We start from the raw sequence: 17,092 nt of genomic DNA, 5'->3' as shown, positions 1-17,092 counted from the left end.
ATCTTACCCAGTAAACCACCAGAAGAGCATCTTCGACAGGAAAGAGGCATCCTTGACTGGACATGGGTTCTGAAACAAATTAGAGGGTGAATGTCACTGACTTTGACCACCATGTAAATCTCTCAATGTTTAAAGGCTTTGGTAAAACATAGGATTCCTCTGTGGCTGACTGTAATGGTTCTATGATGTACTTGTAGAGTCTATTTACTGGATGCTAATGAGTTTAAACAGCATGATGCAGTAAGGTGGTCCTCAGTGGAAACTGCATGTGTAAATAGCTGGAGACTGTGGACAGGAGTAAAGCGCGTAAACAGTTAGAGTTAGTGTTGGAGCTAGGGTTGGGAGGAGAATTTGAGGTCCATGCTGGGTGGTAACATGTCGTCACTGTGGCACCATGCTGAACACACACACCTACACACTAGCAATTTGTGCTCATGCTCGATCTTTGGCAACCTCTCTTCCCTTTACCGCCCCCTCACCGGAGGTCTTACTCTGTCTCTCTCTCTCCATCTCTCTCACTCTTCCTCTCCATCCCTCGCTTTCTCTGTTGTTGTGACTGACTATGAGAATCTCTGACCAAGATGTGGGGAGAGCAGAGAACACACTAGGGTGTGGCTCTTGCACCAGGCTGTGGCTTCCAGTCCTCTGAACCTCACTACCGCTGGCCAACCGGGACAGATACTGAAAGAGTTTTTTGGGACCGTTTGTTTTCTTGTTTTTCTCTCAAGATACAGTATCATGTCATGTCATGGACTATATAGGCTTCACTGTAGCTACCACTAGCAAAGTCAAGTTGATTAGAACAGGAGTTGTTATAGTCGCTATGGTTGTTTGGTTGGAACATGATTCATCAGTCTTTTTTGATTGTACCGACCGTGAGAGAGTATGATTCCGTAAACCGCAAAAATACAGAACTGTGTTGGTGTAGTAGTGGTGTAACGATCGTAGCATGGTTCATGTGGTGTGTGAGTCGTATGTATGGAATGGACAGAGTAGACAACACACATTCATTCATTCATTCACACTGTCCTCATAGGAAAGTGGGCAGAGAGAGGAAGTGAATCACTTGAGCTTCCACCAAAAGGGAAACTCAGTGAGTGTGTTGACAACGAAAGTCGAAAACCACAAGATGGCTTCTATTCTCAATCCCAGTCTCTGCCCAAGCATTCTCTCATGTTTTGGAAGGAGAGAGCATTTTGACGGAAGTGAAATATAGCCCACGTTCTGATCTAATTCCTACCTTGACGAGGACGGTTTTTCCCTCTGGAGGCTGGTCAGCGAAACAACACAGGAAGAGCTGGGCCAGTTGGAGTGAGAAGTAGGAGAAAAACGCTGTGTATCTCACAATATCGGTGGTGATACCCTGTTAAAAAAGAAAACATTGAATATTACATGATTTGCCTAAGTAAATAAAGGTTAAATAAATAGAATTGTCAACATTATCGTTGTAATTGCATTTCTCATGCAACATATAGTTGTGTAACCATTTGTGAGTTTTAAGACATAGGGAAATGGGTTGGTTACACACAGCATTGTGGCATCAAGGAAATCATGTTTCAATTTAAATGCTCTGTCACAACTGGTAAAAATTGTATCATTAATTGTGCTACTTTTTATTTCATCAGTGTGGGTTTGCGTGAGTTTGTCAAAATGCAAGCTTTTCTTCCCAGATAAAGATTTCAAGATTTCCCATACTTGAACTCAACATAAGGCACACTATATAGGACAGGATATGGTTATATGCCACGATCACAGAGAGACTCAATAAAGCTTATTTTGAACCGTAAAGCCAAATCGTGGTGTAAAACCAAAGTCTTTAATACGTCGCTTTATATAAATGAAGAAATAGTAAAAAGCTCCCTGCAGTCACGCTACGACCCATATCTGTAAATAGAGAGATTGTGGGTGAAGCAGACACAAACCAATCCTCCCTCCCTCTTTCTCAATGGATGACAGCCAAAACAGTGATATTAACCGCGTATTATGTGAAATGTGGTTTTCACATGTTATTCTTAACTTATAAGAGACCAGCAGGCCTGTTTTTGATGGCCCATATGTCAACCTAATGTTTACTCGTTTCCCTTTGTGTGAAAGTTAGAGCCATAGTAAACGGCCGTTGGAGTGATTTTGACATTTTAGTCATTTAGCAGACGCTCTTATCCAGCCCTTACAGGAGCAGTTAGGGTTAAGTGCCTTGCTCAAGGGCTAAATATTTTCATCTAGTTGGCTCAGGGATTTGAACCAGAGACTTTTCGGTTACTGGCTCAACGCTCTTCACCGCTAGGCTATCTGCCGCACAGGTGCGTCTTATGATCAAATTGTAATTGTCAGATGCTTCATAAACAACAGGTGTAGAATTACAGTGAAATGCTTATGAGCAATGATAGCTTGGCTATGTACAGTACAGGGGGTACCAGTACCTAGTCGATGTGCGCGGGTACGAGGAAACTGAGGTAGATATGCTTCCCTGTGGCTCAGTTGGTAGAGCATGGTGTTAGCAACGCCAGGGTTGTGGGTTCGATTCCCATGGGGGGCCAGTACAAAAAAAAATTATGCATTCACTACTGTAAGTCACTCTGGATAAGAGTGTCTGCTAAATGACTAAAATGTAAAATGTATGTACAGATAGGTAGGGGTAAAGTGACTAGGCAACAGGATAGATACACTGCTGCTATTGTCTATTACTGTATGTGATGAGTGTGTGTGTGGCGAATGTATGTATGTGTTGGAGTGTCAGTGTAAGTATGTGTGGGTAGAGACCAGTGTGTGTGCATAGAGTCAAAAATAGTGCAAAAATGGTCAATGCAGATATTCCGGTTAACTATTTAGCACTCTTATGACTTGGGGGTAGAAGCGGTTCAGGAACCTTTTGGTCCCAGACTTAGCACTCCTGTACCGTTTGCCATGCGGTAGCAGAGAGAACAGTCTATGACTTGGTTGGCTGGAGTTTTTGACAATTTTTAGGCCCTTCCTCTGGCACCACTTGGTATAGAGGTCCTGGATGGCAGGGAGTTCAACCCCAGTGATGCACTGGGCCGTACGCACCCCCCTCTGTAGCGTCTTGCGGTCAGATGCCGAGCAGTTGCCACACCAAGTGGAGATGCAGCCAGTCGAGATGCTCCCAATGGTGCAGCTGTAGAACTTTTTGATGATCTGACGGCCCATGCCAAATCTTTTCAGCCTCCTGACGGGGAAGAGTCATTGTCAGGCGTTCTTCACGACTGTGTTGGTGTGTGTGGACCATGATAGATCCTTAGTGATGTGGACACTGAGGAACCTGAAGCTCTCGACCCGCTCCACTACAGCCCATGTGAATGGGGGAATATTTGGCCCTCCATTTCCTGTAGTTGATGACAACCTCACACTATGTTGCGCCCAGAGTGCAGATAGGGAGAACAAAATAGATCTGGCCGCATAGTGAAAACATGGTCAGGATAGTATGGGGCCAGGAGTGGGTGGTAATATATGCCTGTAAACATAGGTCAGTTGGTCTGACCAACGAGCCGAGGGAATTGGGTCTGCAAAACCAAACCAAACATGAACTCTGTACACTCAGACCTTTTAGCGCTGCAGTGAAATGTCTCATGTTGAGATACAGGAACTGTCTTCTAATGTTGTTGCTAGTCTACCAGAGGAGCCGGTTGGTGGCCATGTGTGTGCACGTTTGAGAATGTGTCCGTCTATACACTGAGTGTACAAAACATGCTCTTTCCATGACAGACTGACCAGGTGAATCCAGGTGAAAGCTATGATCCCTTATTGATGTCACCTGTTAAATCCAATCAGTGTAGATGAAAGGGAGGAGACGGGTTAACAAAGGATTTTTAAGCCTTGAGACAATTGAGACATGGATTGTGTATGTGCGCCATTCAGAGGGTGAATGGGCAATACAAAATATTTAAGTGCCTTTGAACGGGGTATGGTAGTAGGTGCCAGGCACACCAGTTTGAGTGTGTCAAGAACTGCAACGCTGCAGGGTTTTTCACACTCAACAGTTTCTAGTGTGTATCAAGAATGGTCCCCCACCCAAAGGACATCCAGCCAACTTGACACAACTGTGGGAAGCATTGGAGTCAACATGGGCCAGCATCCCTGTGGAATACTTTCGACACCTTGTAGAGTCCATGTGCCGATGTATTGAGGCTGTTCTGAGGGGAAAAGGGGGTGCAACTCAATATTAGGAAGCTGTTCTTAATGTTTTGTTCTCCCGGTGTATGTGACTGTGTTGAGTGGATAATACAAATACTGTATTTCCCAGTAGGTCGGTCCCAGTAGGTGTTTGCTGGCTGTTCCTGCCTATAAAAGTGGTGTTGACGTACCTCTGGTTTTACCCTGGGCTGCCATGTTGGGTTGTCTCACCATCACTATCGGTTTTACCTCAGAGCTGTCATTACCGCTGGCCTAAACACTACGTGTGGTAATGTCATACTGGAGGCGATAAGGATGTGATATGGATGTGTGTGTTTCTAAAAACGCGAATGCTGTTACCGCTTTGACAAAATACGAGGACAATGATTGCAGTGTCTAGAAGGAAGAGACACCGGATGAGAGGAGGGGAGTCTAGCAATCTACAGAGGCTTTAGGGAGACAAGAGTTGGCGGTGTCTGTCATCCGCCCTACCATCACTGCAGGGTTTCCTCTGTCGACTTTGGGGAGGCAATGCATTTATACCCAAGTCATGCTAAGTCTAGACTAGAGAACACTTGGTTAATTTTGTGGAGTTACGAATAAAGCATAGTAGGCACAACAGCATCTCTATATCAAGCAATGCACTCTCTAGCCTCTAAGTCTAGACTATGGGTAGACAACCCTAGACCCTAGACAACCCTTCAGGCAAACTGGTTCTGCGGGGTCACTGAGTGCAAACCTAAGCAGACATAACAGTCAGGATGTAGGCATAGCATATTCATCCAAGTAAATTGTTTCCCACGTTACAAAATTACTGTGTGTCATGACTGTTTTGACAGTAGTCTCTATTAACCTACATTCACATAGCGTGTGAGAATAATTTTGACTACTTATCAGTAATATCAGTCATGCAGACACTGAGTATGTTAGTGCCTGTGTCATCACACCTGCTACTTCTCCCATAGACCATAGAGAATAAAGTAATGTTCTACTACCACCATACCTCGTACATAGCCAGCTGGATCTTTGCCCGTAGGGGCACCAGGGAACACACCACCGCCAGGACCCAGAACAGGAAGAGGAAGACGGAGGAACGACAGCCTCGTATCCTCTCCAACTGGATGATGCATATGGCCAGGACCTGAGGAGAGAGTGGGAGAGTGAGACAGTGAGTGAGAGAGTGGGAGAGAGAGTGTGACAGTGAGTGAGAGTGAGATTAGCATGACTTGCATTACAACGGACAGTGAAAGTCAAGCGAGTGTTTTGAAAGGAGAGACCCCCGACTGAGGACTGGCAAGCGAGTCTACTAACTATTACTTTGAAGATGAAAAGGAATCACTCAATAAATCCTCTGTATCAGCATTCACTGTCATTCCCAGTAGTCTCTGGGGCTGAGAAGAAAGCTGAGAAGAATCAATGGCTAAATAGAAAATATTTGTAAGGATTGGATTTGGTTTTTGTTGGTTTTGGAGAAAGAGGTTAGATTGGGATTTCCCTGACCACAGACGCAGCTGTTATCCTGCTGACTTCCTTCAATAAAACAACAGATGTATAGTACTATGCCCTCCACCCCTGCTTCCTTCCATCCCTCCGTCCATGCATTGCTTTTTGCCTTAATTGCACTACATTTATTTTCTCTTATTCAAAAACGTCTCTGAACTCTTCTATTTTGTTCGAATACAGGCTGTCGTTGTAAATATAATAACATTCTTAACTGACTTGCCTGGTTAAATAAAGGTTTAGTAAAATAAGTAGATAAAACAGGACTGATTCCATGTTTTGGGGCACCAGTGTCTATCCGAAAAATCCCTTGTCTTTCCACGGACTGTGTTTTGGCTGTAATTATCTCTGACTGTCTGTAGTTTGGTCAAGTTGAGAAGTCATCTAGCCTTGCCAGCTCATCACTAAAAGGAGAGTGTGGTTATAGAGTTGCATAATAGATACCATACTGGTTCCATTGGATCGGGATGGATGAGCCATCAAAACCACTGAACTGTCCTGTTTTTAAGCAACCAGCCATGATTATATAACGTTTGATAGATCAACAACACAAATATGGTGATTGTTGGGTTAATTTTCAGTTTCTATGCCTATTGTCTGACTAGCCACATTGCAGGCAAAGAAACAGCCTCCAGCCTCATAATTACCAGTATAAACTCTTGATAGATCAACGACACCATAGAAACTAGCCTGGTCCCAGATAGTTTTGTGCTACCTTGACAACTCCTAAAGGTTATAGTGTGGCAAGACAGCACAAACGGATCTGGGACCAGGCTAGGTAGAAACACTATATAGAAAAATATCTATGCTGTGTTGTTGGATGTCAGATTCATTTCCCAGTTTCTATGCTGCTTGGCCTGTTGCTTAACTAGCCACATTGCAAGCAAGAAATGGCCATTCCCTTCTGAGAGGAACCCATTTCCTTGAATGGAAGTCAGTGGGTGGAACTAAGTCCATTACTAAAACCTAACTCAATTCCCTACCTAGTAATTATACAGGAAGTCTTGGTCATTGGGGCGGAAAAATAACTCTGCGTCATGGTGTCGCTGATTACAGCAGATGGCGTGGCTTGCAAGCAGCTCTCATGGTAGGAAGGGAGAGCGACCATGACCACGAACCAGGAGTGAGTCTGTTGAATTTTTTTTAATTCCCATACATTGACTGTATATGGGTCGACGAGGACGAGAAACAAGCAAAATAACGTAGTTTCTTTTGGACACAGTGTTCCTTAGCTTTACGTATGGGAAACCAGAGGGTGGTGGCTGCCATTATGGCTCTGTGTCCAGAAAATTATTGGCCTTGGCTTTTTATTTATATAGCAACCAACCAATCAACTGTAAATATCCTGGCTGGTTAACTGTAGCAAGGTCTTGGATTTCAAATCCGGGTCCCTAATGTGATAAAAAAGTGACCTTTTTAAAAATGGATGCCTTGTGTACCTGGTACAAGAGATGCATTCAGTATTTCTTCACCCAAACAGTTGCTGATATTGACCTAAGAGTCTGAGGTGACCACAGGTGGGCCAGGCTGTCTGATTTGGAGGGACTGAGTCTGTGCAGCACTTGTGTTCGGCCTCTGAGGGAGAGGGGAGTTATGGGTAGGGGGGTCATGGCTCTGTGAGTCAGCTACAGGAGGCACACTGCCCTACATCCGGCCTCCTCCGCTCCTCCCTCTATTCCCAACCCCTTACACCTCTGCCTCTGTCTTAAATCTGACGTTATACCCCCCACACTGTAGTAAACAGAACTTTATTCTATCTAGCTGGACCTCCCATAGTGCACTGCACTGCTTTCCACCGACGTTCTTCTTTGCCTGATCCCAGTACTGTAAATCAGTGCGGAGGATGATCTGAGAGTAGAGTACATTATGTCTTTGTAATCATTGTAAAAGTTGTCACACAGTGTTTATCGACAGAGGTCATGGAGTGCTTTACTTAGCCCCTGCCCTATCCAAGAGTAAATCAGGAGTAAACGACTCAAGCTGCTGCTATACGCATGCACTCCCAGGATCTTCTGTCAGGGAAGCCTCTTTGTTCACGATTGCTCTCTCCATCTACTATGTCTCAGTATCGCCTCTTGACTTCTCTTCCTTGACAGCAGATCCTGGGGGTGCATTCAAAATATATATCATGTATTTCACCTGCTTAAATAAAGGTAGGGGGGAAAAGCACCCCCCAGGATCTACTGTCAGGGAAGAGAAGTCAACAGCAGATACTGAGACATAAACAGTAGATAGAGAGAGAGAGAGAGAGCAATCGTGAAGAAAGAAGCTGAGACAAAGACATTGGCTGATGGTTACAGTACTTACCACAGTCAAGCTGCGTATGATGGGACTGAGGAGGAAGACCATGTGGTTTTGGATCTCATGACTCCTCTCCAGAAGAATGTAGAAGAACTCCACGAAGCCAAATGATGCCAGGAGGAACCCCAGCACCTGGAGGATGGACAGACACCGGGAGGGAAGCAGAGTGAGGTCTACAGTACTGCCATTTTGATTGATTCAAATGTTTTGGTTACTGGGGAAACCAGAAACATGCATCTTTAGCACCTAAATGACAATCTGGACTCTCAAGAGACTCTGGAACTGTCAATCCATATTGTCAAGCCGCATGTCTCCATATTGTAAGTATTTTATATACTTTATACAGTCTGAAGTACAACCACATGGAACATAACAGTGGAAAGTGAGAAGGGATCAATACATTTAAATGTACATGTAACCCTCTTGGAGTGCCATGTATGCCATCCTATAAACTCTTACGTTCGTCCTGTAAACTCTCCATGCTTTCTTGATTACTCTCTAAACCTTCAAGGCTTTTCCCCGCTGATATCCCCTCCTCTTGCTCGCTAAGGCATGAAATTGTCCCCGGCCGGCCCTATATAAACACTCACCGTGTGGTGCTTGGTTTTCACAGTACTTCACACTCATATTAGTTTATGGCAGATATGGTCGGTGCACTCGAACACTCGCCTGGTCTTGTATAATGTTAATGGCCATGCCATGTCTACTCTTGCGGTTTGGTTTAAGACTGGTCTTAAGGCTCAGGACTGGTTGGTGCAGGCTGGTTGTACTTTCGGGTTGAACCGTTGCACTGAATAACACTAAAGGAGCATCCAACAGTGTGTGGGTACTGGGTATCTATTTTTCTTTCATGACTTTACTTTTTGTACCCTGCATCTGCAGGTCACTGGATGTGCTTATAAACTCAGGCTGGTTTGGCTCATAGAGAGAGAATGACTAGAATGGACAATTCAAGTCACTGTTCTGTGATCATTGGACCGACCGTTGACCATATTGGGATTCTATGGGTTGGCTCACCGTCTTGGCGGTGCAGAGAGTGGAGATTCGGATGCATCCACAGTCATGGCAGTAGAGTTTGAGGGCGTAGAAGGGCGCCAACAGCCAGAGGTAGACGCACGGGAACCAGACCAGCACCGTGTTCTGGAAGCACTCTGTCAGGTCCGGTTTGTCTGTGTACCACGTTCGATTCCAGTCCTGGAAAAGACAAAGATAGACCCGTTAATATGCAGTTTAAAATTAGGATGGTAGAGAGTGGAGGAGTAGGTTTCTGCACCATTCTCTGCACTGAGTAGAAGTCATTTCTTTCTTGACTCAATACAGATTTACATTTATGAAATGGAGTATTGTTCATTGTTCTCATGAGTTCATTTTAGGTACATCATTTCTCATTCAGTCTCTAAATTGGCTGTGTTCAAATAAATACAATTCAACCAATTTTCCTCCAAGCTTCGCCTACTGTACTGTCAACTTGAGGAACGTCAATTTGATTTATCAGTCTAACAGTTTACTCCTGTCAGGGTATTAGCCTAGTGACAGATTATTGAGGGCAAGGATTGTTAAATTAACTGCTTGAAGCAGGGCTGAGTCCAGTCCAGAGAAACTGGACGCTGGCTACAGTATAATGTCCCGGTCTGTGTATCTAGGCAATGGAGAGTGAAACCACAGCAAGTCAACATAATCTGCGTGCGTTGGTTGGATGGTTGGAGCTTGGGAGTTTTTCGTCTTTTTTTCTACAGAGCTGAGTCAGTCCTGGAATATTTTAACCCACGGCTCCAGCACGTTTAAAAACTTTCCCCTTTGGAAGGGCGAAGTCAGTCAAAATATTACAGTACATGATGACGATACAAACCCACTTAGACGACAGTGGGATGTATTCTGTTTGTGCCGGCCGAAGTGTGTCGAGATTGCATCATGCAAGCCTGCAGCCCCCGGCGACGGTGGGCTGAAAGGAAGGAAGTCTGACTGTAAAAGCACCAAAATACTCTTAGCCTCTAAGTGCTCTGTTGTACTCTCACCTCTCCCTGTTTATCTCCTCTAAGCCCTCTAACGAGGGGCTGGGTGTCTGGCTGCAGTCTGCATTTTGGAGGAGCAAGAGGTGCCTGCCGAGTCGCGAGAGGAAGTGGGTTTAACTACTACGGTCGGATGGACTTGTTGAGCGGCAGCAATGCAGCATTGTGAATCATACACACACACACACACATACACACACAGCAGCAGCTTGTAGCAGCGGGGCAAGGCAGACTCCCAAGGGCATAAGGGAGAGTGACCACAATTCATAACAGCTGCATGTTGGGTCATTACGCAACAGCAACACCAAATGTGTTACTAGACTGTAACAAATGTGTTATTCATTTCAGTTTAGTTTATCTATCCCACAAGAGGCAATTCTGCTCCTACTACATAAAATACTCCAGATCATGTGTGAGGAAATTCATCCACCTACTGAATATTTTCTCCGTGTAACAGGTATTCTTCTGAAGTGCTAGATGGCTATTGACTCAATGAGTGGGAGTCTTTTTCACAGTCTCTCCTTGGCTCCTGTGGTCAATTTAGGCCTGCGAACAAACACTTTTACAACTTTTATATAAGAATCGTAAGTTGTCAAACAAACTCAAAAGCTTTTTCTTGGTCACCTTGCTCAGCGTTTTCTGAATTGGCTACAGAAGCTTCTTCCAGACCTTGGTTTGGATGGAAATGGAAGGTCTATTTTTACCTATCAAACGCAGTGATGTGAACTGAGGAGAGAGAGCCTGCATGGACTGTGTTGTGCACCTTTCAGTTATCTGAGAGAAATGATACATTCTGATTCCTTTTTGATATCATTCAATTCTTCACTGTAATACTTTACGTCACTGCAAGCATAAATGTGTCTAAAGATCTCAGCCATTTGGCATATGGAGTGTATGTGTTAGCTAAATTGGATCTGTTCATTGTCATTTAGAGAATGTTGTAATTGTCTCGACAGGACTGTTCGTCACTGCCTTTGTCAAGTACCCCAAATTGCAGAGTAGTTTTGATTTAAAATAATGTTTTCAAAACATGTTGAATTGCAGGGTTTCAATACAATCCCTCCAGTTTGCAGAGTAGGTGTTGTCTGAACCACACCTCTCTTGCTGAATGCAGGATTCTCTACGTCAAATTGTCATAATCCACAATGCAAGATAATAACATTTGATTGAGAGGGGATGAAATAATTCTCTTTTCACCTTTCAGCTCTTTGACGAGAACTTTTACCAAAGTAAGATTATGTTTTTGATGTAGCCGCACTACTCTGAAGGGTAATGGCCCCGGGCCCAGGGACATACGTTGCCATAAAATTACTACATATCTTTTATGCGTTCTATGTTTCACCTTCTGTAAATGTTTCATTTGGATGTTCCAGAGTTCTCCCATTCACAACATTATGTTTTATATCTTGTCCCACGTTGGAAATTTTGTTAAAGAGGCTGCTGGCACAAGATTAGGTAGGCCACCTTTGTATACAGTTAGATTGGTGAGCTCTGAAGGGACATCGACTGATAATGGCCATGTTTTTTCTGGCTTTGTTGGCAATATAACTTTTATGGCATGTTACTTGGTAGCAGATTGTTCTAGAAGTAGCAGACTGTTCTATGGATGAAATCTCAATTAGTGTTTGCATGTCTATTCCTGAATAAGACTGATCTGTCAATATCAGGTGTGTGAAAGAAAGAGAAAGAAAAAGAGAGGGGGAATAGAGAGAATGACACAGGGAGAGAGCGAGAGGGGCACAGAGAAAGAGAGTGAGTGATACCTTTCTTCCTGGATCAATGCCATTCTCCAATTTTCGAATAAAAGTACACTTACATCAACGATAGTTCACATGTGTATCTGAATAAGGCTGGCATGTGAGTAGCAGGTCTGAGTGATAGAGAAAGAGGTGGGGGGGGCGGGGGGGGGGGGGGGGGTAGAGAGGGGGGGGTGATTGACTAGCTGGATCAGGGCCATTCTCAAATTTTTGGAATCAAGATACAGAATGTGGAGCTTTGCTCCTATGTGTACTATTAGGGATTACCGGCAGCTGTCCACATACTGATTGATTCACATGCATTGCTGTACTTGATATTCTCAGATATCCTTACATTACCTACGGTAGCATCACATAGGATGCTTAAGCTCTTTGAGACTCCAATTCTCGTGCCACTATCCATGCCATCATTCTACTTAGATTACAGCCAGCACTCTACTTAGATTAGAATGCATGTCCAATACATAGATTTCTTCATTAAGTGGTATGCTAGTGTGGATATTGGAACCTCGTAGCCTAAGGTCTTTCTTGGCAAGGATTATTCCTGTCTGCCTATGTGCCCTAAGTGCACTTACATAGGTACCTATGGCTCTAATGTAATTTGCGAAAGGTCAATGCAGACACTGTGCAACTGTACCTTCCTTGTACCGCAGAGAAGTCTACCTGGAAAGTCTTCAGTAACCTAACTTTGAAATGCTTGAACTCTGAACTTACTCTACGCCCTATAGGTTTAAATGTGTCAACGTGTGCATGATGGGACGGTTTGGACTGAATTCTTTCAGGACAATAAAGTCAACCACCAATGAGCACCTTATAGTAAATTGGCAGAACGTTAGTAAAGAAGACAATCCTACACAGTACACACTACTCTGCCAAGATGCATTTAACCCTGCAGAACAATACATAGTCCTGCCACAATAATTGCATGATACACTATATATACAAAAGTATGTGGACACCACTTCAAATTAGTGGATTTGGCTATTTCAGCCACACCCGTTGCTTACCGGTGTATAAAATCAAGCACACAGTCATGCAATCTCCATAGACAAACATTGGCAGTAGAATGGCCGTACTGAAGAGCTCAGTGACTGTCCCATGTGGCACCGTCCAACAAGTCAGTTCATAACATTTCTGCCCTGCTAGAGCTGCCAACTGTAAGTGCTGTTATTGTGAAGTGGAAACGTCTAGGAGCAACAACGGCTCATCAGCCGTGAAGTGGTAGGCCACACAAGCTCACAGAACGGGACCGCTGAGTGCTGCAGCATGTAGCGCATAAGAATCGTCTGTCCTCAGTTGCAACACTCACTACCGAGTTCCAAACTGCCTCTGGAAGCAACGTCAACTGTTCGTCGGGAGCTTCATGAAATGGGTTTCCATGGCCGAGCAGCCGCACACAAGCCTAAGATCACCATGCGCAATGCCAAGCGTCAGCTGGAGTGGTGTAAAGTTTGCCAACATTGGACTCTGGAGCAGTGGAAACGTTATTTTGATGGGTCACGCTTCACCATCTGGCAGTGCAACGGATGAATCTGGGTTTGGCGGATGCCAGGAGAATGATACCTGCCCCAATGCATAGGGCCAACTGTAAATTTTGGTGGAGGAGGAATAATGGTCTGGGGCTGATTTTCATGGTTCTGGCTAGGCCCCTTAGTTCCAGTGAAGGGAAATCTTAACGCTACATTCTAGACATTCATTACTCTTCTGGGAAGGCTTTCCACTAGATGTTGGAACATTGCTGCGGGGACTTGCTTCCATTCAACCACAAGAGCATTAGTGAGGTCGGGCACTGATGTTGGGCGATTATGCCTGGCTCACAGTCGGCGTTCCAATTCATCCTAAAGGTGTTGGATGGTGTTGAAATGCTTATGTTTCTAGCTCCAACAGTACAGTAATACCTAACAGCACAAAACAATACCCACAAATCCCAAAAATATCAGAACGAGCAATGTCAGAGTCCGAAATGGTGTGTATAGACCATATGGACAGTATGTGAACAGAAAAGGTGTGTACAGTCGTAGTTATATAGGATTCAATGACTATATACATATGGCAGCACTATGTACATAGAGCAACTGTCTCTAAGGTGCAAATTAGAGTACCGGGTGGGAGCCGGCTAGTAAGAGAGACTAAGTTCAGGACATTGTACTGGGCGGAGGCCGGCTAGTTGTGACTATTTAACAGTCTGATGGCCTGGAGATAGAAGATGTTTTTCAGTCTCTTGGTCCCAGCTTTAATGCACCTGTACTGTCTCCACCTTCTAGATGGTTGCGTGGAGAACAGGCCATGGCTCGGATGGCTGAGGTCCTTGATGATCTTCTTGGCCTTCTTGTGACACCAAGGGCTGTAGATGTCCTGGAGGGCAGGCAGTGTGCCCCAGTGATGCGTTGGGCTGACCACACCACCCTCTGGAGAGCCATAGAGCTGTGGACGGAGCAATTGCCGTACCATGTGGGGATAGCCTGACAGGAGGCTCTCAATGGTACATCTGTAGAATTTCTTCAGCCTCCTGAGGTTGTTGCGCTTTCTTCACCACACTGTCTGTGTGTATGGACCATTTCAGGTTGTCAGTGATGTGCACGCCAAGGAACTTGAAGCTTTTGATCATACCCCAAAGATCATACTCCCAAGACATGCTATCCACCTGTATCCGAATACCTGAGACTCGACCCAGGACCCGAGCGGGTCCGGATCCAGAATTCTAAATAATGTCACGGGTCTGGGTCGGCTCTGATATGATTGTCACAGGTTTCGGGTAGGTGGATGAGAGAGAGAGGGAAAGAGAGAGAGAGGAGCGTGTAGCTTGTTGTTGTTGGCCAATCATAAGTCAGCAATGCGGCAATAGGCTACAGTCATAGAGCCTCTGTGTGTGGCAAAAGTTAGGAGATATCTAATCATTGGAAGATGGAATTAAAATGATGAAATTCAAAGTTAAAGGAGAAGGATATGCTACAACGACCAAGAGCCAACATGTAGACTTCTGCTTAGTATTCTGAATGGAGTTGTTGTTATTTGTAACTGGAGGATGAGAAAGCGCATGCACTGCAGCCTCAATTAGCCTAGCTAGCTAAAATTAATTAGCTTTAATAGCTTCACCCGGTTTGATGCAGTCAAGACAGGTACTACGTCACCATGTTTGATGATAAATAACCTAGCTATGGCAGCTATTAGTCTACTATAGTGCGAGTCGGCTTTTTGGTTGGTTGCTGTCTCTCATCTCTTACTCCCTGCTCCCTGTGTCACTCGCTCACAGTTAAGGCTCCTCCCCTGCCTAGTAGAGTGGCACCTCTCTCTCCCTCCTCTCACACTTTATCAGCTCTGGTTAATAAAGTAGCTTAACAAAGGACTTTTCTGCTGCTCCCATCACTCGGATCAGACCTGTTCAGGATTCTACCAGGTCTATACAGAAAGGGTCTAGTTTTCCTCGGGTTACTTCAGAACGGATCTGTATTTATGCATATCGGATATGGGTGGGAAATCCCCAGGTCCATTTTCGAATGAGACCAACGTTTTGGACCCGTGAAGACCTCTATTGCTAACCTCTCACCATTACCAATAACAGGGAAGGTTAGCATTTTTTGGGGGGGTATGATATGTATGCCTCTGTAACTTTCTCACTCATCATTATTCATGATTCATTCAGGATTATCCGTAATCATGGTAGCATCCACATTTTCCATTGTTATTTACTGTAAAAGTGAGTCCAAATGACACAATACATTATTTACCATTGATATCTATTGGGCACAAAATAATCTGAAACACAACCAAAACAAACCGCAAATGCATCCCACAAGTTTGGCTGCATCATGTTATGGGTATGCTTGTCATCGGCAAGGACTGGGGAGTTTGTTTTAGGATAAAAATAAATGGAATTAAGCTAAGCACAGGAAACATCCTAGCGGAAAACCTGGTTCAGTCTGCTTTCCAACAGACACTGGGAGAGAAATGCACCTTTCAACAGGACAATAACCTAAAACACAAGGCCAAATCTACACTGGAGTTGCTTACCAAGATGACATTGAATGTTCCTGAGTGTTCTAGTTACAATTTTGACTTAAATCGGATTGAAAATCTATGGCAAGACTTGAAAATGGCTTTTTAGGAATGATCAACAACCAACTTGACAGAGCTTGAAGACCTATGCAAAAAGTCTCACTTCCAAAGGTTTTATTTGTCATACATTTTTAATCAAATTTAGAATTTTTCTTCCACTTCCACATTACATAGTATTTTGTGTAGATCGTTGACCAAAAATGACAATTAAATCAATTTTAATCCCACTTTGTAACACACAAAAAAAGTTAAGTCAAGGGGTGTGAATACTTTCTGAAGGCACTGTATTCTAAATAGATTTCAAACAGTTGACTACCGGTACTTGCTCAAACAAGTGAACTTTTGAACATGATGTCCATCATGCACTCACCCATAGAGGATCCAGGCCACTGAGTTCACAAAAGGCATCCATCCACTCCCCTTCTCCTTCCTCCTCACTTCTCTCTGGAGTACAATATATTTTCTCAGGATGGGCACAGGTACTGTATGAGTGTAAGACTCCTCCTTTCTGAAGTAAAATATCGCTGCTCTCAGGTGTAGCCTAGTCACTCAGTGTGTGTCAGTGTTAGACTTCTCCTCAATGAAGGTACATTGTGTATGTCTCTGTGTTAAGGTACACTGTGTGTGTCTGTGTGTTAAGGTACACTGTGTGTGTCTCTGTGTTAAGGTACACTGTGTGAGTCTCTGTGTTAAGGTACACTGTGTGTGTCTGTGTTAGTATAATACTTATGTTAGTGAAGCCACTCAAGTGTTCTAGTGTTCAAGTCAAGTGTTCCTCTCTCTCTCTCTCTCTGACACCTTGTGCTCCTCCAGCAGTTCTGAGTCCCTCTCTGTGTCTCCGCTGTTTATGAGTGTGTCTCCCTGTTAGGTGGGTGGAAGTATTTCTCTCTCTCTCTCTCTCTCTCTCTCTCTCTCTCTCTCTCTCTCTCTCTCTCGTTCTCTCTCTCTGTCGCTCTCTCTCTCTCTCTCTCCCCTCTTTTTCTCCAACGTCTGCTGGATCTTGATCAAAACACCACAACTTGCTACTCCCCCTTGATAGGATGGCAGTCTGTTCCACACCCAGAAACACTCCTCTCCTCCCTCTCTCCCTTCTCCTTTTCTCCCCTCGACACCCGTCCTCTCCCTGTAGTAAAGTAGCAGCTTTATCTCCCTCTGTGACCACGAGGAGTTTTGTTTTTGCATTGACACAGTTAATTAGGTGCGATTTTCAGAGTTCAAAGTTCATTCCTGGCCCCTTGCTTGTCCTAATAACCTAGATATGTATGTCCAGCTGTTTGACATCTATGTAAACAAAGGACCATGGGAATGCCATGAATTTCCTACCAGCATTCAGGTGAGAAA

The 17,092-nt window shown here is 44.3% G+C and overlaps 1 protein-coding gene and 1 non-coding gene across 2 annotated transcripts in view; one reads left to right on the top strand and one right to left on the bottom strand.

The window, feature by feature from the left end:
• The window catches only part of LOC106588920 (multidrug resistance-associated protein 1), a 35,329-nt gene extending 18,721 nt beyond the window's left edge, over positions 1-16,608 (bottom strand). Inside the window, exons 1-6 of the mRNA XM_014178470.2 lie at positions 16,122-16,608; positions 8,947-9,123; positions 7,936-8,061; positions 5,132-5,269; positions 1,241-1,363; positions 8-69 (exon numbers count right to left, since the gene is read on the bottom strand). Coding sequence (XP_014033945.2) covers positions 8-69; positions 1,241-1,363; positions 5,132-5,269; positions 7,936-8,061; positions 8,947-9,123; positions 16,122-16,163 — 668 coding nt within the window. The 5' untranslated portion in view covers positions 16,164-16,608. The remainder of the gene's footprint in view (positions 1-7; positions 70-1,240; positions 1,364-5,131; positions 5,270-7,935; positions 8,062-8,946; positions 9,124-16,121) is intronic.
• On the top strand, positions 2,462-2,536 carry trnaa-agc (transfer RNA alanine (anticodon AGC)). Its single transcript has one exon. It is a non-coding gene; the product is annotated as a tRNA-Ala (tRNA).
• Positions 16,609-17,092: the final 484 nt, after the last annotated feature.

This window comes from Salmo salar, chromosome ssa02 (genome assembly GCF_905237065.1).
Source record: "Salmo salar chromosome ssa02, Ssal_v3.1, whole genome shotgun sequence".
NCBI lineage: Eukaryota > Metazoa > Chordata > Actinopteri > Salmoniformes > Salmonidae > Salmo > Salmo salar.
The sequence above is the reverse complement of the archived record's forward strand: the minus strand, read 5'-3'. Positions and strand labels throughout refer to the sequence as shown.